The sequence below is a fragment of the Mobula hypostoma genome, chromosome 7 (assembly GCF_963921235.1).
Source record: "Mobula hypostoma chromosome 7, sMobHyp1.1, whole genome shotgun sequence".
NCBI lineage: Eukaryota > Metazoa > Chordata > Chondrichthyes > Myliobatiformes > Myliobatidae > Mobula > Mobula hypostoma.
The window spans coordinates 10379726-10403944 of record NC_086103.1 but is presented as its reverse complement, the minus strand read 5'-3'; the positions used below and the strand labels follow the sequence as shown (position 1 = coordinate 10403944).

The 24219-nt window shown below is 43.9% G+C and overlaps 1 protein-coding gene across 1 annotated transcript in view; it reads left to right on the top strand.

Annotated features, from left to right (window-relative positions):
* Positions 1-24219, top strand: part of LOC134349877 (protocadherin Fat 3-like) — a 146019-nt gene that overhangs the window by 38815 nt on the left and 82985 nt on the right. Inside the window, exon 4 of the mRNA XM_063054842.1 lies at positions 2500-4914. Within this exon, the coding sequence (XP_062910912.1) occupies positions 2500-4914 (2415 nt within the window). The remainder of the gene's footprint in view (positions 1-2499; positions 4915-24219) is intronic.

Genomic DNA, 24219 nt, shown 5'->3' with positions numbered 1-24219 from the left:
TTCTCTGCTATAACAAGTATTTCATCAATCGAATTTTTCCCTGCTTGTTTTTAACTGACTCGGGCAGGGGTTCTATCATAGGAACTCTGGTCACCTCTGCATTCTTAATACCTTTGCTGTCTTTTGGTAATGCCACTTCAGATTGGGCAATTTAAAATAATGTGCTACCTCTGATCAGGGACAATTTATAAACGTTTGCTTTGCAACTGTTTTTTTTTTCCTGCTGGGGTATCCCTGCACTAGATCCCTGGAAAGCTACCATTTTACTTCTCAAATCATGTTGTGTACCTCAGACCGAATACAGCGTTTTTGTATCAGGACATTCCCTACTGTTAGCGAGGAGCCCGGAAGAGAGTCTCAGCTAATCGTCGGCCCCTCCTCGGCTGTTGCTGTTGTTGCTGCTGCTGTTGGCGGTCACAATGCCAGGACATCGTTACAGCCATTTCTATTATTTCCATATCATCTGGAAGCTCCAGATAAGGAGGATGTAATGCTATTGGAGGATATAGTCTGGGTTGGAGACGGTCGGAGCCGAGGGTCCTGATGCGAGCACCTCGGCATTCTGCGTAATTTGGTTTAACGTTCAGAGGCTGGTCCCGATTTGCCACCTCTTCCCATTCATTAAAGCACCACATTATACACAGTATTTTAAATTCCAATTAGGATCTCTGCACCCTGATTTTGTTTCATTTCGCAAATGCTGAAACGTTTCAGAACAAAGAAGCCACTATAGAGCCAATCCACATAACTCCACCCATAGAGATCACGAGAAAAAGGTTTCAGAGTATTTGCTATCTCCCGTATCCATCCAAATCTTGTCATCGGGGGACCCCGGGAACCAGCGGGTCATTTAAGAGTTGTTTGGTCTTCAAATTTTTGACCACCTTTCGTGTACTCTTATTCATTGGCACCTTTGCCAGAGGATCAGAGGGCCGCGATTGAAGAGATGGTTCTCCTCAGCTCTCCTCAGGTCGTTGAAACGTTTCGTTATTATTATCCAATTTCCTCCTCTAGCTACTGTTGAAACCATTTTTAACAACTATGCAAGATCTAATATTCTTTACAGGTAATATATACAATCCCTTCTCTCCACTGGTTGACAAAGCACCTATCATTTGCCAAGGTCTCCTTAAATTTAGTCTAAATTTACTCTCCCGATGCTCTCAGGCTCCCTTCTTCTAAACCCACTCTTGTTCCTTTACTCGAACTCATGGGTCACCGGCCGGTATGTCACAGCGCCGGCACCCGCGACCAGTATCGATCCATGTTCCTCGAGCGATTCCCTAGGATGGACTCACCCTAGTCGAATTTTGACCTCTAGCTTTTAAGTAAGTCTCATGGATAGATTCGTTCGCAATCTCGTATCATAAGGATCCTATCTTCGTCGTCAAATTACGATCGAAGAATCTAGCCTGTTTTACCGTATTTTAATGTAAGAGAATTTCACCAGGTTATCACAGACACAGACCTCGCTATACAGTTAATCCCCTAATGCGTAATTACGGGGAACCGTTGTCTTACGATTCCCACAATATCAGGCTACATCTGAATTTTATATAGAAACATTTGGACAATAACGAACAGCTAAACATAGTTAGTCACCTATTGCAAGAAACACTCGTTAGGGATCAGCCAATACACAAGTGTTACCACGCGGTATACAATACTAGAACCACACGTCAACGTTCAGTTCCTCTATCAGTCAAACAGCCTCGGACAAAGGTTAGTCATTACTGGCATCATCTATTGCTAGCTATTTTAAGCTAGCACAAACAAGACAGCGTCTGTATCTTATCCTGACACCCTCATGATCCAAATCAATGGCAATTCCGAGCTAGTAAAGCTTGACATTAAAATGTAATACACAATTTAATTTTCTTTCACTTTTAACCATGGGTTGAAGCTGCCCCAATACAATGACACTTCAACTGTAAAAGCTCACCCGCAACGTTTCTTCGAGCGGATCATATCATAGAACAAATGCACAAATCTAACTGTCAGGGTCGGATACATGGGAAACCAAACAATAAATCTAATTGGATCATAAAAATGCTCATGGAACCAATCTACTCTCTGTTGCATACTGACTGAACTTCTAGGTCGTGCTAAAATTATGGCCAAAATGCCATGTAATGGTTGTTGTTATATTTTACGATGATAAACGTTGAAAATAAAATGAATTGAGCTTCTTTATCAAGAAATTCATTTTATGGTGTGCACCATTAAATATAGGAGAACAGTACAGCTTTAAGAACATCAGTTGTAATTGACGAAAAGAACTGGTTGTGTCGCTGTCTACCAATGAGAAAGTGAATTTCACAGTTGGATCCATTGCCCCTCCTACGCCCAGAATAAAAGGACAGAGGCAACGAAAGAGACAAGCATTACGTGCGTTTACATTATGGTGTTAAGCTGAGGCGTAAAAATATTCTGTCTGTTTAGATTCGGTCTTCATCTGCATACGTTTCTGTCTTGCAGAAAGGACTTGTTCGGGATTAGTTGGGCAGAGCCCTGAGTAAATTAATTGAATGCGGAACAATGGCGTCCAAATCCATATTAAGCTTCACTGTAATTGCACACAGTTTTATCGTGTGTGCTGCGGATCAAATTCCAGGACAATTTCGTTATTCTATTCCCGAGGAAATGGTCGAAGGGACAATTGTTGGGAATATTGCTCAAGATTTGGGATTGAATGTACCGCTTTTGTCAGCTCGTAAATTTCTTCTCAGCTCTAATGACGGAGAACGGTACATGAAGGTTAGTTTGGACAATGGGCTTTTATCTGTTTGCGAAAGAATCGACAGGGAACATATTTGTGGGCAAGCAGATATGTGTACTATACCTTTGGAAATAATACTGGAAAATCCATTAGAGATATATCGCGGCGAAGTGGAGATTCTTGACGTAAATGACAATTCTCCTACATTTCGGGACACACATATTGCCTTACAAATGTCTGAAGCCATGACACCAGGGATACGTTTTCGACTCAAGAGCGCGGAAGATGCTGATACTGGAATGAATACTGTCGCGAATTACACAATCAGTTCGAGTGACTACTTCAGTCTGAAAACACGGAGAGCCGAGGAGGGTTTTATAATCGCTGAGTTGCTGTTAGAGAAACCTTTGGATCGAGAGCTACAATCATCCTTTCAACTGGTGCTTACTGCTGAGGATGGTGGGAATCCCCCGAGAACCGGAACAGCTCAGATTCTCATTACTGTATTTGACATTAATGATAATCCTCCTGTATTCGAGCATGATGTTTACAGGGGCACTATTCGTGAAGACGCACCACAAGATACCATTGTGTTAAAAGTTAAAGCAAATGATTTGGACGAAGGGTTGAATGCAGAGCTAACATATTCTTTCAGCGATGTTATTACTTCGCGAAAAGTACGTGATTTGTTTTCCTTGGACCCCAAAACTGGCGAGATTCGAGTCAAAGGGCCGCTAGATTTTGAAAAATCAAACAGCTATTCACTCGATATTCAGGCTGTTGATCACGGGTCACCTGCGATTACGGGACACTCGAAAGTGCTGATCAAGGTAACTGATGTAAATGACAACGCACCCGAGATAAAAGTGAGGTCAGCCACAAACCAAATCCCGGAAAATGCTACCCCCGGAAATTTAATCACCTTGATTGATGTTATCGATCGTGATTCTGGAGAGAACGGTCAAGTGCGCTGCGAAATACCACAGGACGTCCCTTTTATGCTACAGAGATCGTCCAATCATTATAAATTAATTACAAGTGGAACGTTGGACCGTGAAACACTGTCTGATTATAAAATACTTATTGCAGCCTGGGATTTGGGGTCACCTTCACTGTCAACAAATATAACCATCCATATCGTAGTTACAGATATAAATGATAATGCCCCACGCTTTACTGAACTGCCCTACAACTTTTATGTGACTGAAAATAACTCTCCTGGAGCCTCTATCTTCGCAGTGACGGCGTCAGATCCTGATCTGGAGCAGAAATCCTATGTTTATTATTCCATTCTGCACAGTTACATTCAAAACTTGCCAGTGTCCACGTACTTGAGCGTTAACTCTATGAACGGCACCATTTACGCTCTGCGCTCTTTTGACTATGAGGAACTCAGAAGTTTTCAGATCCATGTTCAGGCCCGTGACGCTGGAGTGCCGCCGCTGAGCAGCAGCGCTACTGTGAATGTCATCATCCTGGATCAAAATGACAACGCGCCAGTGATTGTTTCACCTTCAGAGCATGGTGAGTCATCAGCTGTGGAAACTCTGCCCCGGTCAGCGGGTCAGGGGTACTTGGTCACCAAGATAATGGCCACTGATGCAGATTCTGGTCAGAACGGACGGTTATTTTACCAAATGGTGAAAGCTACTGATCCCAGTTTGTTTATTATAGGTCAAACGTCTGGTGAAATCAGAACAGCACGCAAAATCTTGGAGGAGGATCTCAACACACAAACTTTGGTAATCTTGGTGAAAGACAATGGGCAGCCAAGCCTATCTAGCACAGTTACCCTTCGCATCACTATTTCGCAGAACAGCACCGAAACTCCCACTAAAAGCAGTAATTTAGTGAGAAATTCAGAATATTTATCCGATCTAAATCTTTATTTATTGGTTATTTTCAGTTGCACATCCATTGTCTTTCTTCTGATTATCATCGTGCTCATCGGAATCAAGTGTAAACAGGACAGAAATAACTCCCAAGAGTATACTTCCCCCAGTTATTGTTACAAACGTGGAGATATGCAGGACACGTTTAATCGAAGATCTGCGATGGAGGAAACATTACGCTATCCTGGTACGGACCAGGTAGTCCGCATGCCAGGACTGCCTCAGTACTCGGTCTGCCTGTCTCCAGAATCAGCGAAAAGCGACTTCCTTTTCTTGAAGCCGTGCGGCCCTGCCATTTCTCAGGCCCAATCCTAAATTACGGGGATCTAAAATATTAACGTATGCTTATTTCATGTGTGCTTATTTTTCTTTACATCCTGAGATGTGGGATACTGGGGTAAAGTATTTCAGAACATAGTCCTTTCCAGCAACAGTTTTTGTAATGTTCTGTTGACAAAGAGTATAGTTGTTATGATGGTCAAAGATAAAATTTACATCAATCGGAGTCCACCCGTCTGAGCGTGGCATCTGTTACCTCTGGAGAATCTTACCAACTGTCACTGAATGGCATTTTTAAATGTGTTGCTATTCAGTGGGTAGCTTGAAAAGGAAAATAACGCTTGGATTCGTATGTGTAGTTGATGTTTTGATATTTTGAAAATTGAGATTAAAAATGCATTGACACATTGAACTGTGTTCTGTTTGCGGTACTAGCAATTCACAGAATAAATCCGGAGGCAAATGTGCAGATGTTTTCATTTGAGAGACCAAAAATATACTGCAGACCCTTAGCCTGTCAGTCTGCATCTTTGAAAAAGTAGCTGTTTTCTTAGTTTCACATCCGTGCTGCCTGTCAGAGCAAGTAAAATGAATAAAGAATTTAGTAACATACACAAAATTCAGCCTGGCCCACTGAGTTCCTCCAGCATATTGTGTATGTTGCTTGGATTTCCAGCATCTGCAGATTTTCTTTAGTTTGGAAAGAATTTAGTTTTGCAATTACAGTGCATTTGATTGACGAATGGATGTAATAAGGGGATATCACTGATATGGACAGTCCAAGGGTAACAACGTAATAGTTTTCGTGATCCCGGTAGTTATTTTTGTTTGGTTTCTGTATGTCGTAATGCTAACAGCAGGGATGTAGGATATGCAAAGTAGTCGCGATAGTTACCTATTTCTAATCTGAACTCATCCCTTCTCCTGCAAGAAAGAACAAGAACAGTGTCGCTATTTATTAATTCCGACTCAAACAGATTTCAAAGTGAATGGAATTTACGCAATAGTCAACAAGACTTCATTCCTCACACTTTTTTTATATTCCTTTAAAGTAGCTCTCCTATGTACTTCCGCATCCCACAACAACTCCGTATCTTTAATCCGGTCGAAGTGCGCAAAGCAGGCCCTTCCTCCCCTCCCTCCCTTGCCCCCATCCAACGATCTGTTTCGCAGGGAGAAGTGATTTGCATAGAGCACTTCTATTCTACTTCTGAAGCATATTAATTTGGATAAATCCCCGTGGCTTGATCCAGCGTTTCCTACGATATTTTGAGTAACTGGAGAGTACATTGCAAAGGCCTGGCGGAGATGTATCCACAGTTTATTTTTGTCAAGTCTGAGGTATAGACATGTGTTTTATGATGCACCTATATTTAAAGACGTTCAAGAGCAACCCAGGGATCTGTAGGCCCGTGACAATCTCTGTAGGAAATTTATTAGGGGGGTTCCTGAGGGCCAAGATCTGCTAGCATTTGCATTGGGAAGAATTTAAGGGAATAGCTTGAATTTGTGCTTGGGATGTCCTGTCGCACAATCTGGTCTGAGCTTTTTGAACAGGCGCCGAGGAAGACGATGAAATCAGGGTAGTAGATATTAACTGCATAAAGTTTAACAAGCCCTTTGACGTGGTTGTTTATAGTTGTTTAGACTGAAAGGGTACGTCACATGGTATCCAAGACGAGTTAGTCAGCTGGATAAAAAATGACGAAGTAGAATAATTCGGAGGTGCTAGTGAAGGGTTGTAATTTATATTGGTGGTCTGTGATCAGTGGTGTGTCAAAGGTTATCAGTGCTGAATTCATTCTTATTTGTTATTTATAATTACTGTTTGCATAAAAGAATTGTTCGCACGGTTAGTATCCTTGTGGAGAATATCAGAAAAGGCAATGTACTAGACAGTGAAGAATATTATCTAAGCTAAATTCAACGTCTTCTAGAAAACTGTGCAAGTGGTCAAAGAAAAGTAGATCAAATATAAGTTAGACAAGTGCGACATGTTTTAATTTGTTCCATTAAACCTGGTAGTGTGTACACAGTAATTCCTGCAAATCTGAAGAGCATCATAGAACAGAAACCTAAAGGCGCAGGTATATCGCTGCCTGAAGGTAAAGACAGCGGTGCACAGTGTGGGGAAGAAATAATTTAGTCTATTTACTTTCATAAACCACTATTTAGATTACTGATCCGCAGCTTTATGTTGCAACTGTGCGGTTCGTTGGTGAAACTACACTTATAATATGGTGTGCGGAAAGATAGCAATAGCTGGAAATGGTAAAGAAATTTTTCGCAAGGTGCTCCCAGCCCTGGTGGGCTTACGTTAGAAGGAGCGGCTGCATAGGCTGAACTTTTATTAATCAGTAAGATAGGAGACAGAGCATTGACATTATGACAGTGTATAAAATCAAACCGAGACAAATAAGAGGAGCGCTGATAGACATGTTGGTCGGCATTGACGTGTTCAGCCAAAGAGCTGATCTTAGAGTTTTATCACTATTACAAGAAATTGGTCATCGCAATGTGGTGGTTCTACATTGGAGAAACAAAAGCAGATTCAGTGATTGATTGCAGCGCACAGGCTTTCTAACATGCATCCGGTAGTTAACCACGTTAATTCGATGTCTCATTAACACTTTGCCCTTTCGAATCTGGCTTCCCCCATTGTTTCAACGAGGCAAAGGCAAGACAGCAAGATTGAGGAGTAACACTTCATCTTCCAGTTGGGAATGTTTCAAAATTTAATTTTGAATTAATTTTGTTGTTTCTTTCTAGCCATCTGAAGCAAAGCTGGCCATTCTTGCCTGTCATTATTTTCGCTTTTATTGTTCACTATATATTTCTATGATTTATAGGTGTACATTAGAGAACGATGTCCTTCGGTCTACCCCCTGAATACAGGCCTTAATGCTTATAGATACTATTTCCACCTGCGTGTTTTAACTTCATATTTCTCTATACCATACTCATTCAGGACACGTTCAATGACTCCTGAACGGTATTAATATCCTGCCTCCACCTCCCCCTCTGGCAGCTCGTTTCCATTACCAGTTACAATTGTGTGAAAACATTCCCCAAAGTTCCACATCTATTTTTTGAATAATTATAAAACCATAATGCTAAAATGTGTTAACTTGGAATGCAAAACCAAGGTAATTTAAGACATTGAAATTTATTATCTAGCATACAGAAATAATGCAGAATGTTTATACTTAACAAACTTGATATGGACACAAATTGAATTGGAGCTTGGTCAAAATGAACCAGGACGTTTGTGAGTTTGAATTTATGCATGCTGATCTTGTTTCTTAGCAGAGGGGATTTTGCTTAGGAAAATAACAAAAAATGATCAAGTATGGTTCATTCAGAGGGCGGGGAACATCTCAATTTTTTATCTGCTTTAGACTTGGGCGCAACTATTAAATAAATTCACATTCTACATTTTCAAAGCAGTGTGTTTTTCGCTTTGATATCTGAATAATGCGCAATTTCTGCTTAAACATTTTCAAATAATTTAAACATTTACGTTGGTATCACTACGCTCATTTTTGAATGCTCAATATATAATTAGATTTTCGTCGCTCACCATACAACATTACAGCACAGAAACAGGTGCTTTGGCCCTTCTTGGCTGTGCCGGACCATTTTTCTGCTTAGTCCCACTGACCCGCACCTGGACCATATCCCTCCATACACTATTCATCTATGTACTTGTCCAAATTTGATTTATAGAGGCCAATGTACCAAAAGCTCTCTTTACGACCTTATCTACCTGTGACGCCACTTGTAGGAAATTTGTATCTGTCTTCCCCGATCCCTCTGTTCCACTGCTCTCCTCAGTGCCCTACCATTTACCTTGTATGTTCTACCTTGGTTTGTCCTTCCAAAGTGCAATACCTCACACTTGTCTCTATTAAATTCCATCTGCCATTTTTCCAGCTGCTTCAAATCCCTCTGCAAGCTTTGAAAACTTTCCCCGCTGTCCACTACACCTCCAACCTCTGTATCATCAGCAAATTTACTGATCCAATTTACCAGATTATCATGCAGATCAATGATATAGATGACAAATTACAATGGACCCAGCACTGATCCATGTGGCACACCACTAGTCACAGGCCTCCACTCAGAGAAGCAATCCTCCACTACCACTCTCTGACTTCTTCCATTGAGCGAATGTCTAATCCAATTTACTACCTCTACATGTATACCTAGCAACCGATTCTGCCTAACTAACCTCCCATGCGGGACCTTGTCAAAGGCCTTACTGAAGTCCATGTACAGAAAATCCACTGCCTTCCCTTCATCCAATTTCCTGGGAACATCCTCGAAAAACTCTAACAGATTGGTTAAACATGACCTACTACGCACAAAGTCATGTTGACTCTCTCTAATAAGACCCGGTCTATCCAAATGCATGTAGATCCTATCTCGTAGTACTCCTTCTAATAATTTACCTACTACCGACGTCAAATTTACCGGCCTATAATTTCTTGGATTATTCTTAGAGCCTTTTTTAAACAGTGGAACAACATTAGCTATCTCCCAATCCTCCGGCACCGCACCCGTAGATACCGACATTTTAAATATATCTGCCAGGGCCCCTGAAATTTCAACATTAGTCTCCTTGAAGGTCCGAGGGAATACCCATGTCAGGTCCTGGGGATTTATGTACTTTGATTTGCCTCAAGATAGCAAGCACCACCTCCTCTTCAATTTGTATAGGTTCCATGACCTCACCACTTGTTTGCCTTATTTTCATAGACTCCATGCAGTTTCCTTAGTAAATACAGACGCAAAAAAACATTTAAGATCGCCAACAACAGGAATTCTGCAGATGCTGCAAATTCAAGCAACATACATCAAAGTTGCTGGTGAACGCAGCAGGCCAGGCAGCATCTGTAGGAAGAGGTGCAGTCGACGTTTCAGGCCGAGACCCTTCGTCAGGACAAACTGAAGGAAGAGTGAGTAAGGGATTTGAAAGTTGGAGGGGGAGGGGGAGATCCAAAATGATAGGAGAAGACAGGAGGCGGAGGGATAGAGCCGAGAGCTGGACAGGTGATAGGCAAAAGGGGATACGAGAGGATCATGGGACAGGAGGTCCGGGAAGAAAGACAAGGGGGGGGGGTGACCCAGAGGATGGGCAAGAGGTATATTCAGAGGGACAGAGGGAGAAAAAAGAGAGTGAGAGAAAGAATGTGTGCATAAAAATGAGTAACAGATGGGGTACGAGGGGGAGGTGGGGCCTTAGCGGAAGTTAGAGAAGTCGATGTTCATGCCATCAGGTTGGAGGCTACCCAGACGGAATATAAGGTGTTGTTCCTCCAACCTGAGTGTGGCTTCATCTTTACAGTAGAGGAGGCCGTGGATAGACATGTCAGAATGGGAATGGGATGTGGAATTAAAATGTGTGGCCACTGGGAGATCCTGCTTTCTCTGGCGGACAGAGCGTAGATGTTCAGCAAAGCGGTCTCCCAGTCTTCCTTCAGTTAGTCCTGACCAAGGGTCTCGGCCTGAAACGTCGACTGCACCTCTTCCTACAGATGCTGCATGGCATGCTGCGTTCACCAGCAACTTTGATGTATGTTGCTTGAATTTCCAGCATCTACAGAATCCTGTTGTTTGCGTTTAAATTCACTACTGGGAAGCCTCTTCCGGTGATGCCTACACCGAAGAAGTTTAGATCCTCTCTTCGACGGGAGTTCGGTGAAACCATCTCTCACTGCTCTCCATCTGTAATTTCTTCGGCTCTTCAACTTTTCGACCACACTTTGACTCAGACTCGCTATCACAGCCGTATATCCTTTCTTGGAACGTGCCTCCGTCGCCAACTTACTCCAGTTGGCTTTAGGATTCGTTTCCAAGCCTCTCAATTTGGACCTTCTGAGGATTCCAGGTACTCACATTTCATTGACTCTGCCTCTCGCCGTCTCTCCCGTCAAGCTCTGAAGGCGACGTTCTCCGCCACGAGGAGGTACTTGGTGTCCCTATCCCAGACCCTTCCACACTTTCGGGACACTTTCTTCGCCGTCTGTAATGGTCCTACCCGTTATTTCATCCTCCGTCGGATTCACACCTGCAGTCGCCGTTTTTTTGACTTTGTCATGTTAGGCAAAGATCGCAACATCCTACATCTACGGACTCCAGAGCCTGCCGGCCCCGACGCTAGCAGGCATGAACATCAGATTGCGGCCCCTGCCATTGATCTCGGCGGCTGCAACACCTCAGGGCATATTCAAAACCCGGACTCCAGCAACGACCATGGACACATTCGAAGTGATTGCGCAACCACCAACTGCGACTCCAGCCTTGAACTCCAGGCCGGGTCTTTATGTGCTGCTATTGTGACTCCCGTCTCCCCTTCCGCCACCACCACTCCGCAGCCCCGTCTTCCTCAAATCCCACCGTCAACTCCTGGGCCCTCAGAGGCTCCATCTTCCTCTCACCCCAACCCTCCCCTCTCCATTGACACCACCAGCTTCCCCCCTCCCCCCCTCTGATCCCAGCTCTCATCCGTGCCGGGTCTTTACCATCCCCTCCGACCTTCAACTGTCGGAGGCAGAACGCTCTGTTCTCAGTAAGGGCCTCACGTTTGTCCCCCTTCGCCCACACCTCAGCGAGTTCCGTGTTCGCCACGATGCGGAACTTCTCTTCCGTCGTCTCCGTCTCCGAGCCTACTTCTTCGGCAAGGACTCTTCCACCCCCAGCGATGACCCCTTCTTCCGTCTTCAACCCTCCTCTTCTTAATGGACACCCCGCTCTGGTCTTCTCCCTGCTCTGGATCTCTTTATTGCTAACTGCCGACGGGACATCAACCGTCTCGACTTCACCGCACCTTGTCCCCATTCCAACCTCACTCCTTCGGAACGCTCTGCTCTCCACTCCCTCCGCACTAACCCTAACCTTATTATTAAACCCGCCGATATGGGGGGTGCTGTTGTAGTCTGGCGTACTGACCTCTACCTTGCCGAGGCACAGCGACAACTCGCGGATACCTCCTCTTATTTACGCCTCCATCGTGACCCCACTAAGGAGCACCAGGCCATCGTCTCCCACACCATCACCGACTTTATCCGCTCAGGGGATCTCCCATCCACTGCTACCAACCTTATAGTTCCCACACCCCGCACTTCCCGTTTCTACCTCCTACCCAAGATCCACAAACTTGCCTGTCCTGGCCGACCTATTGTCTCAGCTTGCTCCTGCCCCACCGAACTCATTTCTGCATACCTCGACACTGTTTTATCACCCCTTGTTCAATCCCTTCCGACCTATGTTCGTGACACTTCTCACGCTCTTAAACTTTTCGATGATTTTAAGTTCCCTGGCCCCCACCACTTTATTTTCACCATGGATGTCCAGTCCTTATATACTTCCATCCCCCATCAGGAAGGTCTCAAAGCTCTACGCTTCTTTTTGGATTCCAGACCTAATCAGTTCCCCTCTACCACCACTCTGCTCCGTCTAGCGGAATTAGTCCTTACTCTTAATAATTTCTCCTTTGGCTCCTCCCACTTCCTCCAAACTAAAGGTGTAGCTATGGGCACCCGTATGGGTCCTAGCTATGCCTGCCTTTTTGTTGGGTTTGTGGAACAATCTATGTTCCGTACCTATTCTGGTATCTGTCCCCCACTTTTCCTTCGCTACATTGACGACTGCATTGGCGCTGCTTCCTGCACGCATGCAGAACTCGTTGACTTTATTAACTTTGCCTCCAACTTTCACCCTGCCCTCAAGTTTACCTGGTTCATTTCCGACACCTCCCTCCCCTTTCTAGATCTTTCTGTCTCTGTCTCTGGAGACAGCTTATCCACTGATGTCTACTATAAGCCTACTGACTCTCACAGCTATCTGGACTATTCCTCTTCTCACCCTGTCTCTTGCAAAAACGCAATTCTCTCAATTCTCCCTTCTCGCAATTCCTCCGTCTCCGCCGCATCTGCTCTCAGGATGAGGCTTTTCATTCTAGTACGAGGGAGATGTCTTCCTTTTTTAAAGAAAGGGGCTTCCCTTCCTCCACTATCAACTCTGCTCTTAAACGCATCTCCCCCATTTCACGTACATCTGCTCTCACTCCATCCTCCCACCACCCCACTAGGAATAGGGTTCCCCTGGTCCTCACCTACCACCCCACCAGCCTCCGGGTCCAACATATTATTCTCCGTAACTTCCACCACCTCCAACGGGATCCCACCGCTAAGCACATCTTTCCCTCCCCCCCTCACTCTGCATTCCGCAGGGATCGCTCCCTACACAACTCCCTTGTCCATTCGTCCCCCCCCATCCCTCCCCACTGATCTCCCTCCTAGCACTTATCCGTGTAAGCGGAACAAGTGCTACACATGCCCTTATACTTCCTCCCTTACCACCATTCAGGGCCCCAAACAGTCCTTCCAGGTGAGACATCACTTCACCTGTGAGTCGACAGGGGTGATATACTGCGTCCGGTGCTCCCGATGTGGCCTTGTATATATTGGCGAGACCCGACGCAGACTGGGAGACAGCTTTGCTGAACATCTACGCTCTGTCCGCTAGAGAAAGCAGGATCTCCCGGTGGCCACACATTTTAATTCCACATCCCATTCCCATTCTGACGTGTCTATCCACGGCCTCCTCTACTGTAAAGATGAAGCCACACTCAGGTTGGAGGAAAAACACCTTATATTCCGTCTGGGTAGCCTCCAACCTGATGGCATGAACAGCGACTTCTCTAACTTCCGCTAAGGCCCAACCTCCCCCTCGTACCCCATCTGTTACTCATTTTTATGCACACATTCTTTCTCTCACTCTCCTTTTTCTCCCTCTGTCCCTCTGAATATACCTCTTGCCCATCCTCTGGGTCACCCCCCCCCTTTGTTTTTCTTCCCGGAACTCCTGTCACATGATCCTCTCGTATCCCCTTTTGCCTATCACCTGTCCAGCTCTCGGCTCTATCCCTCCGCCTCCTGTCTTCTGCTATCATTTTGGATCTCCCCCTCCCCCTCCAACTTTCAAATCCCTTACTCACTCTTCCTTCAGTTAGTCCTGACGAAGGGTCTCGGCCTGAAACGTCGACTGCACCTCTTCCTACAGATGCTGCATGGCCTGCTGCGTTCACCAGCAACTTTGATGTATGTTGCTTTAAGATCGCCCCCATTTCTTTTGGTTCCATACATAGCCGACCACTCTGATCTTCATGAGGACGAAATTTATCCATTGCTATGCTTTTTCTCCTAATATAACTGTAGAAGCTCTTTGGATTATCCTTCAACTTGACTGCCAAAGCAATCTCCTGTCTTCTTTTAGCTCTCCAGATTTCTTTCTTAAGTTTTTTTTGCACCTTTTATATTCCTCAAGACCCTTATTTGTTCCCTGTTTCTTATACATGTCATACATCTCTCTCTTCGTCTTTATCAGAATTCCAATATCTCTTGAGAACCAAGGTTCCTCATTCTTATTCACTTTGCCTTCAATCCTGACAGGAACATAGAAACTCTGCATTCTCAAAAATTATCCATTGAAGGCCTCCCACTTACCAATCACATCCTTGCCAGAGAACAACCTGTCCCAATCCATGCTTTTTAGATCGTTTCTCATTTCTTCAAATATGGCCTTTTCCAGTTTAGAACCTCAACCCCAGGACCAGATCTATCTTTATCCATGATCAAGTTGAAACTAATGGTGTTATGATCACTGGAACCAACGTGTTCCCCTACACACACTTCCGTAACCTGTCCTAATTCATTTTCTAATAGGAGACCGAATATTGCATCCTCTCCAGTTGGTACCTCGATAAATTACCATAGAAAACTTTCCTGAACTTTCACGTGAGAATCAAAACACTTGTCGTCTACAGTTTAACTGGTTGTTACGCCAAAGAAATCGTTGAAGGCTGTTAGAACTTCGGCAATTTTTGGGATTTGACGTGGCGAATTTAAACGCGCATATTTAAAGCTGAAGGATATAAATTTCCTGTTTTTGGAATTGCATGTATCTGAGGAAATAGATTAATCTCATTTAAGGGAGTCCATTAAAAAAAACCTTTGTTGTGTTGTTGAAGAGATGGATAAAACTAGCTCTGATTTTCCGAATGGCGTTCATTGCAAACTGTCATTTTATACAGCAGACAACATTAAAAAAGATTTACATTTGTTAAGAAAATATTTTGGAGAGAAAAGTTACGCAGAGAAATGCCTAATGTTTTCCTTTCGTTGCAAACCGAAATAAAGGAACCGTCAAAAAAAAAACGGAGATGCTCGAAGCAAATGATACTCCATTAGTGCGTCTAATTACTTACACACACCATCTTATTGGTTGCCGTTACACTTTAAAATATATGCTGGAGTCAGGCGGAATAAAGTTCGAGCACAAATGCATACCCGCCCGTCATTGGACCATGGGGGTTCCCTCAACAGTGTATTTCTTTTTGAAGCAGGAAATTATTTAAGATGCAGAAAATAACTAACGTACGTTGTTGAATATGTACATCTAATGAAGTAAGAGACGCCTGAAGCTATCTGCATCAAATTTGAATTTCTCGGTCTATTATCACTTGGAAAATATTGACCATACTTAGCATGCTGAAATAGTTATGCTGTTCGGAGATGAAGTAGATTTGTACGCAGTTTGGCTCACTCCAATACCTATTCTAGGAGAATTGTAGCTTTTTCTCGATTCGCAACAAATAACAAAACAAAATCCAGAGTTTCAAAGAAAGAGAAGAATAGTAATAATTAAGCAAATACTTGGTACGGCGAAATTAACTTAGGGATTTAAAAGTGCACTCTGTGTCCAAGAACCGTAGAATAGAGGAGACGAGAGTGGATGTAATTCCTTGATTTGGTTTCTCATAACCCACCTGACGAACCAGAGAATATCAGCGGAACACTCTACTGTAGTTCGGACTATGTCTGTCTCTTCACCAAAGAACGAAAACAAGCACCTTCTTCAATATCACAAACAAGAGGAAATCTGTAGATGCTGGAAATCCGAGCAGCACAAATAAAATGCTGGAGGTACTCAACAGGCCAGAAAGCACCTCACTACCCTACTAAGAAATACCAGGTAGGGGGAGGTGTCTGAAAGTTGGTGCTGGGGCTCAGCGGGGTAGAGGTCGGTGTGCCAGGCTGCTGCAGCCCCTCCCTTGACTGCGGCATTGGTGGCGAGGTTAAGATTAGTTCTCCTTTTCTCTAGTTCTGCTGAAGCATTTCAGCCCGAAATGTCGACTCTGTTTTTATTTCCATAAATGTTGCCTGGCCTGCTGTATTCCTCCAGCATTTTGTGTGCGATCTCTTCAATATGTATTGTTTTGTAGGATCCTACTGTTTGCAATGGGTTATCGCCTTTTCCTTAATCCCTTTAAAATGATGCACAGAGATACAAATTCTCATTTTTTTCTGTCTAACCCAGATATTTATTTAACCATCAGCATCCTTTTACTACCGGCAATCCATCAAATAAAGCGTGCGAACAGTTTGGAATGTCGCTATATCAAGTTGGAAGTTGATGGGCGAATTTAACGAAGGGGAGAACCGTAAACTCTTTACCCTTTAAATACACTTTATATCTGGGTCTGCGAAACTTTACTTTATCGGTTAGCAGCATGTGATTCCTGTTCCGGACCCGACGTTCTGTTTCTCAAAAACTCTCACTGGAAAATATCTTGTGGAAAATTCGAGATGGTTTCAATTGACGGTGGTATTAATAGTGCTATGCTCTTATACTCCTATATCAAAAAAATAATAAGCAAATCTCAAGAATATCCATTGAAGTTGAGTGTGACTTGAACTGGAATTCATGGGTTAAAGGCGAAAGGTGAAATGTCTGAGGAAAACGTAAGGGGGATCTTCTTCACTCAAAGATTAGTGCGAGTGTGGAATGAGCTGCCAGTGGAAGTGGTTTAAGAGGGTTCAAGAGAGAAATTTGGATAAGTACATAGATGGGAGGTGTATAGGTGATTATTCCCTGTGCAGGTAGATAGGATTCGGCAGATTAGAGTTCTGCACGGCTCGATGTGTCGAAGGTACCATTTCTGTGCTGTAGTGCTCTATGATTCTAACATCTGCTTCGAATACTAAAAAAAAAAAAATGTGCTATTGCTTGTAAAACTATTGGTAAGAGAGATAATACACTGTAACTGTCAAAGACGGGAAAACCTCTTCAAAATTTTTAACAGAATTCTGTTGTGCACTCCATACCAGTCTGCGTTTCTCAGGCTTCAACACTGTAAGAATGGAATCTTATTGCTCCCAAATATAATCTGACTGGTAACTGACGACGCCAATTCATGTACATCTGCCATCTGAGTGAATAGATAGACCTGTCTAAACTGTTCTGGGCACGGGTTGAAAACACGGGCATCTGTTATTTGGCCGAAACGCGAAAGGAGATTTAAAATTTAGCTCAAAGTTCAGACATTTGAGGGAAAAATCCCATCTAAATATGGATAGTACGACCTTCGATGCTAGACGCTGTAAACAAAATTAAATCGTTAATTTTATCAATAATTGCGTTTTATGTTTGAAGACTTATTTCGAATAACAGTGCAATTTTAAGAATAGTTTGTATTTGTTGAAGGCGCTGATTGCATCGCTGTCCACCAATGAGATGTTGAAGTGCAAAGATGGTTCCTTACCCTTGCCCACATCCAGAGTAAAATGCCAGAATCGACGGATAGACGAATAGTGGAATTGTTGAGGTCAGACGAGAAAAATAAACCGCATGTCTGTTTCGGTTCTGCAACAACATATATATATATACCTATTATAGCATATGGGTGGAGGTGTTTGCCGCTTAATCTTACAGAGGTCAAGTTCTGAAAGATAATTGAATGTGGAACAATCGCGTACTTACTGAGGAGTGCCTTCATTGCGAATGCTGGCGTGATTCCCCTGTTTGCAGCGGATCTAATTTTCTGGCAGATTCGTTATTATATTTCTGAGGAAATAGAGCAAGGTGCATTTGCTGGGATTATGGCTGAGACGTTGGGATTGAAGTATCAGTTCTAAAATTTCGGCTCAGGTGTGTTGACGGAGGACGATACATAAAGGTTAGTTTGAAGAATGGAGTTTTGTCTATTCGCAAAGGAGTCGACAGGGGATATATTCGTGGGCAGGGAGTTACGTGTACATTACTTTCGAAATAATGCTGGAAAATCCGTAAGAAGTGAATCGCAGGGAAATGGATACTCTTGATGTAAATGACAATTCCCCTACATTGCGCGACAAAAAGTTGCCTTGCAAATGTCTGAAGCCATTACAGCTGGGATATATTTTCGTCTCGAGGGCGTGGAAAACCCTGATATAGCAAAGAACTACGCAATCAATTCGAGTGGATACTTTAGTCTGAAAGCTCAGAGAACTGAGGAGGGAATTATAATTGCCGAGCTGTTGTTAGTGAAATCTTTGGACCAAGAGCTGCAGTCATTCTTTCAGCTAATTCTTACGACTGAGATGGTGGGAATCGTTAGAGATCCCTTACAGCTCAGATTCTCGTTACTGCACTAGGCTTAAATAATAATCTACCTGTATTCCAGCCTGCTGTTTACAAGAGCAGCGTGAATGAAAATGCACCATAAGTACCTTAGTCATGAAAGTTAATGCAAATGATTTTGACGACAGGCTGTATAGGAACATAAAATAATCTTATAGAACATAGAACATAGAATAGTACAGCACAGTACAGGCCCTTCAGCCCACAATGTTGTGCCGACCCTCAAACCCTGCCTCCCATATAAGCCCCCACCTTAGATTCCTCCATATATCTGTCTAGAAATCTCTTAAACTTCACCAGTGTATCTGCCTCCACCACTGACTCAGGCAGTGCATTCCACGCACCAACCACTCTCTGAGTAAAATACCTTCCTCTAATATTCCCTTTGAACTTCCCACCCCTTACATTAAAGCCATGTCCTCTTGTATTGAGCAGTGGTGCCCTGCGGAAGCGGCGCTGGCTATCCACTCTAACTATTCCGCTTATTATCTTGTACACCTCTATCATGTCTCCTCTCATTCTCCTTCTCTCCAAAGAGTAAAGCCCTAGCTCACTTAATCTCTGATCATAATGCATACTCTCTAAATCAGGCAGCATCCTGGTAAATCTCCTCTGTACCCTTTCCAATGCTTCCACATCCTTCCTATAGTGAGGTGCACAGAACTGGACACAGTACTCCAAGTGTGGCCTAACCAGAGTTTTATAGAGCTGCATCATTACATGGCGACTCTTAAACTTTATCCCTCGACGTATGAAAGCTAACACCCCATAAGCTTTCTTAACTACCCTATCCACCTGTGAGGCAACTTTCAGGGATCTGTGGACATGTACCCCCAGATCCCTCTGCTCCTCCACACTACCAAGTATCCTGCCATTTACTTTGTACTCTGCTTTGGAGTTTGTCCTTCCAAAGTGTACCACCTCACACTTCTTGGGGTTGAAGTCCAGCTGCCACCTCTCAGCCCACTTCTGCATCCTATCAATGTCTCTCTGCAATCTTTGACAATCCTCTACGCTATCTACAACACCGCCAACCTTTGTGTCGTCTGCAAACTTGCCAGCCCACCCTTCTACCCCCACATCCAGGTCGTTAATAAAAATCACGAAAAGTAGAGGTCCCAGAACAGATCCTTGTGGGACAACACTAGTCACAATCCTCCAATCTGAATGTACTCCCTCCACCACCACCCTCTGCCTTCTGCAGGCTAGCCAATTCTGAATCCACCTGGCCAAACTTCCCTGGATCCCATGCCTTCTAACTTTCTAAATAAGCCTACCTTGTGGAACCTTGTCAAATTCCTTACTAAAATCCATATAGGTCACATCCACTGCACTACCCTCATCTATATGCCTGGTCACCACCTCAAAGAACTCTATCAGGCTTGGTAGACACGATCTGCCCTTCACAAAGCCATGCTGACTGTCCCTGATCAGACCATGATTCTCTAAATAGCTATAGATCCTATCTCTAAGAATCTTTTCCAACAGTTCTCCCACCACAGACGTAAGACTCACTGGTCTATAATTACCCGGACTACCCCTACTACCTTTTTTGAACAAGGGAACAACATTCGCCTCCCTCCAATCCTCCGGTACCAATCCCGTGGACAACGAGGACATAAAGATCCTAGCCAGAGGCTCAGAAATCTCTGCTCTCGCCTTGTGGAGCAGCCTGGGGAATATTCCATCAGGCCCTGGGGACATATCTGTCCTAATGTATTTAACAACTCCAACACCTCCTCTCCCTTAATATCAACGTGCTCCAGAACATCAGCCTCACTCATATTGTCCTCACCATCATCAAGTTCCCTCTCATTGGTGAATACCGAAGAGAAGTATTCATTGAGGACCTCGCTCACTTCCACAGCCTCCAGGCACATCTTCCCAGCTTTATCTCTAATCGGTCCTACCTTTACTCCTGTCATGTTTTTTTCTTCACATAACTGAAGAATGCCTTGGGGTTTTCCTTTACCCTACACGCCAAGGCATTCTCATGCCCCCTTCTTGCTCTTCTCAGCCCCTTCTTAAGCTCCTTTCTTGCTTCCCTATATTCCTCAATAGACCCATCTGATCCTTGCTTCCTAAACCTCCTGTATGCTGCCTTCTTCCACCTGACTAGATTTTCCACCTCACTTGTCACCCATGGTTCCTTCACCCTACTGTTCTTTATCTTCCTCACTGGGACAAATTTATCCCTTACATCCCGCAAGAGATCTCTAAACATCGACCACATGTCCATAGTACATTTCCCTGCAAAAACATCATCCCAATTCACACCCGCAAGTTCCAGCCTTATAGCCTCATAATTTGCCCTTCCCCAATTAAAAAAATCCTGTGCTCTTTGATGCTATCCTTTTCCATGATAATTATAAAGGCCAGGGAGTGGTGGTCACTGCCCCTCAGATGCTCACCCACTGAGAGATCTGTGATCTGACCCGGTTCATTACCTAGTACTAGATCTAGTATGGCATTCCCCCTGGTCGGCCTGTCCATATACTGTGACAGGAATCCATCCAGGACACACTTAACAAATTCTGCCCCATCTAAACCCTTTGAACTAATCAGGTGTCAATCAATATTAGGGAAGTTAAAGTCACCCATGATAACAGCCCTGTTATTTTTGCACTTTTCCAAAATCTGCCTCCCAATCTGTTCCTCTGTATCTCTTCTGCTACCAGGGGGCCTATAGAATACCCCCTGTAGAGTAACTGCTCCATTCCTGTTCCTGACTTCCACCCATATCGACTCAAAAGAGGATCCTGCTACATTACCCACCCTTTCTGTAGCTGTAATAGTATCCCTGACCAGTAATGCCACCCCTCCTCCCCTTTTTCCACCCTCTCTATCCCTTTTAAAGCACTGAAATCCAGGAATATTGAGAATCCATTCCTGCCTTGGTGCCAGCCAAGTCTCTGTAATGGCCACTACATCATAATTCCATGTATGTATCTAAGCTCTCTGTTCATCTCCTTTATTTCTGTTGCTTCTTGCATTGGGGTACACACATTTCAGCCCTTCTCCCTTACTGTCTTTACACCGTTTATTCTGCTTCCCTTTCCTCAAAGCCTCTCTGTATGTTAGATCTGGCTTTACTCCATGCACTTCCTTCACTGCTCTATCGCTCTGGGTCCCATCCCCCTCACAAATTAGTTTAAACCCTCCCGAACCATGCTAGCAGATCTCCTGGACTAACTTCACAAAGAGTTCATGGTGTATTCAATTTGGTCCCAGATACCGCGGAGATTCTCGTCGAAAGGCCGTTAGATTTGGAAGAAAGAAACAGCTATTCACTCGATATTCAAGCTGTTGATCACGGGTCACCTACGATTACAGGACACTCGAAAGCGCTGATCCAGGTCATTGACGAGAAAGACAACGCACACAAATTCATAAGTGATGTCAGCCACCAACGAAGTCCCGTAAAGTTCTCCGCCGGGATGTTAAGTCCTTTGATTGATGTTATTGATCGTGATTCTGTACAGAAAAGTCAGGTGCGCTGTGAGATAACAAAGAATGTCCCATTTATGCTGCAAACATCATCCAAACATTATAAATTAATTACAAGTGAAACGTTGGACCGTGAAACGGTGTCTGGCTATAAACTCCCAGTTTCAGCCTGGAATCTTGGATCACTTTCACGGTCAACAAATGAAACTATCGTATTGCAGTTGCTGAAATAAACAATAACGCTGCACCCTTTGTTGAAACCGCCATTCAACATAGATCGGATTGAAAATGACACTGCTAGCGAATCTATCTTCGCAGTAACTTCAACCGATTCTGAACCGGGTCAGAATCCCCCTGTTTGGTATTTCGTTCTGGACAATCTTATCCAAAACATGCCAGTGCACACGTACCTCAGCATTAACTCCATAAAGAGCAGTATTTATGCCATGGGATATTTTGACCATGAGGAACCTACAAGAACCACCAGATCTATGTTTAAGCTCATCATGCTGGAATGCCCCCGATTTGCAGCAAGGCGGCTGTGGATCAAATATACTGGATCAAAGTGACAACGCTCAGGGAATTGTTTCACTTTCAGCTCAGAGTGGATCATCTGCATTTGAGATCCTTCAGCAGTCCGCGGGTCCAAGGTACTTAGTCACCAAAATCATGTCAACAGATGCAGAGTTTGGTCTGACGCGCGACTACTTTACCAAATATTGAAAGCTGCTGAAACTAGCTTGTTTATCATCCGGCAAACTACAGGTGAAATCTAAACAACACTAAAACTCTTGTAGGCGAATCTATTGACACAGGCTTTAGTCATTTTGGTGCCAATCCAGTACGGTTACAATTCCCATTACGGTTTTGTGGAGAATATCCCGGAAACAAGGTTCCACATTGTAGGCTTATTCACAAAGTCAGAAGGCATGTGATCGAAGGAAGTTTGGCCAGGTGGATTCACAATTGGCTTGCCTGCAGAAAGTAGAGGGTCGTGCTGGAGGGAGTACATTCAGATTGGAGGATTGTGACTAGTGGTGTCCCACAAGGATCGGGTCTGGGACCTCTACTTCTCGTGATTTTTAATAACGACCTGGATGTGGAGGTAGAAGGGTGGGTTGTCAAGTTTGAAGACGACACAAAGGTTAGTGGTGTTGTTGATGGTGTAGAGGATTGTCAAAGATTGCAGAGAGACATTGATAGGATGCAGAAGTGGGCTGAGAGGTGGCAGCTGGAGTTCAACCCCGAGAAGTGTGAGGTGGTACACTTTGGAAGGACAAACTCCAAGGCAGAGTACAAAGTAAATGGCAGGATACATGGTAGTGTGGAGGAGCAGAGGGATCTGGGGGTACATGTCCACAGATCCTTGAAAGTTGCCTCACAGGTGGATAGGGTAGTTAAGAAAGCTTATGGGGTGTTAGCTTTCATAAGTCGAGGGATAGAGTTTAAGAGTCACGATGCAATGATGCAGCTCTATAGAACTCTGGTTAGGCCACACTTGGAGTACTGTGTCCAGTTCTGGTCGCCTCACTATAGGAAGGATGTGGAAGCATTGGGAAGGGTACAGAGGAGATTTACCACAATGCTGCCTGGTTTAGAGAGTATGCATTACGATCAGAGATTAAGGGAGCTAGGGTTTTACTCTTTGGAGTGAAGGAGGAGGAGAGGACACTTGACAGAGGTGTACAAGATAATACGAGGAATAGTTAGAGTGGATAGCCAGCGCCTCTTCCCCAGGGCACCACTGCTCAATACAAGAGGGCATGACTTTAAGGTAAGGAGTGGGAAGTTCATGGGGGATATTAGAGGAAGGTTTTTTACTCAGAGAGTGGCTTGTGCGTGGAAAGCACTGCCTGAGTCAGTGGTGGAGGCAGATACACTAATGAAGTTTAAGAGACTACTAGACAGGTATATGGAGGAATTTAAGATGGGGCCTTATATGGGAGGCAGGGTTTGAGGGTCGGCACAACATTGTGGGCCGACGGGCCTGTACTGTGCTGGACTTTTATATGTTCTATGCTCTATCGGGGACTCGGGTGTCGATCGACTCGGGACTTTGAGAACTTTTTTTTACTGTGCCTAAGGTCTGTTCTTTATCAAATCATGGTATTGCTTTGCACTGCTGTAACTATATGTTATAATTATGTGGTTCTGTCAGTGTTGGTCTTCGGTCTGTCTTCTTATCTGTGATTTTACTCTGGAGAACATTGTATCATTTCTTAATGCATGTGCGCATTTATAAATGACAATAGAAGATGACTGAGTGTTCTCATAATCTAAAAAATGTGCCCTTTGAATGTTTATGTTTAGAAGTTTTATCTGACTGTTGTATAGATCTTTAATGTCTGTTCTTCTTCCCCATTCTGTCCTAAGTAGTGTCATTTCTGTTCTTATTTTCCTTTGCAAATTTTCCAGATC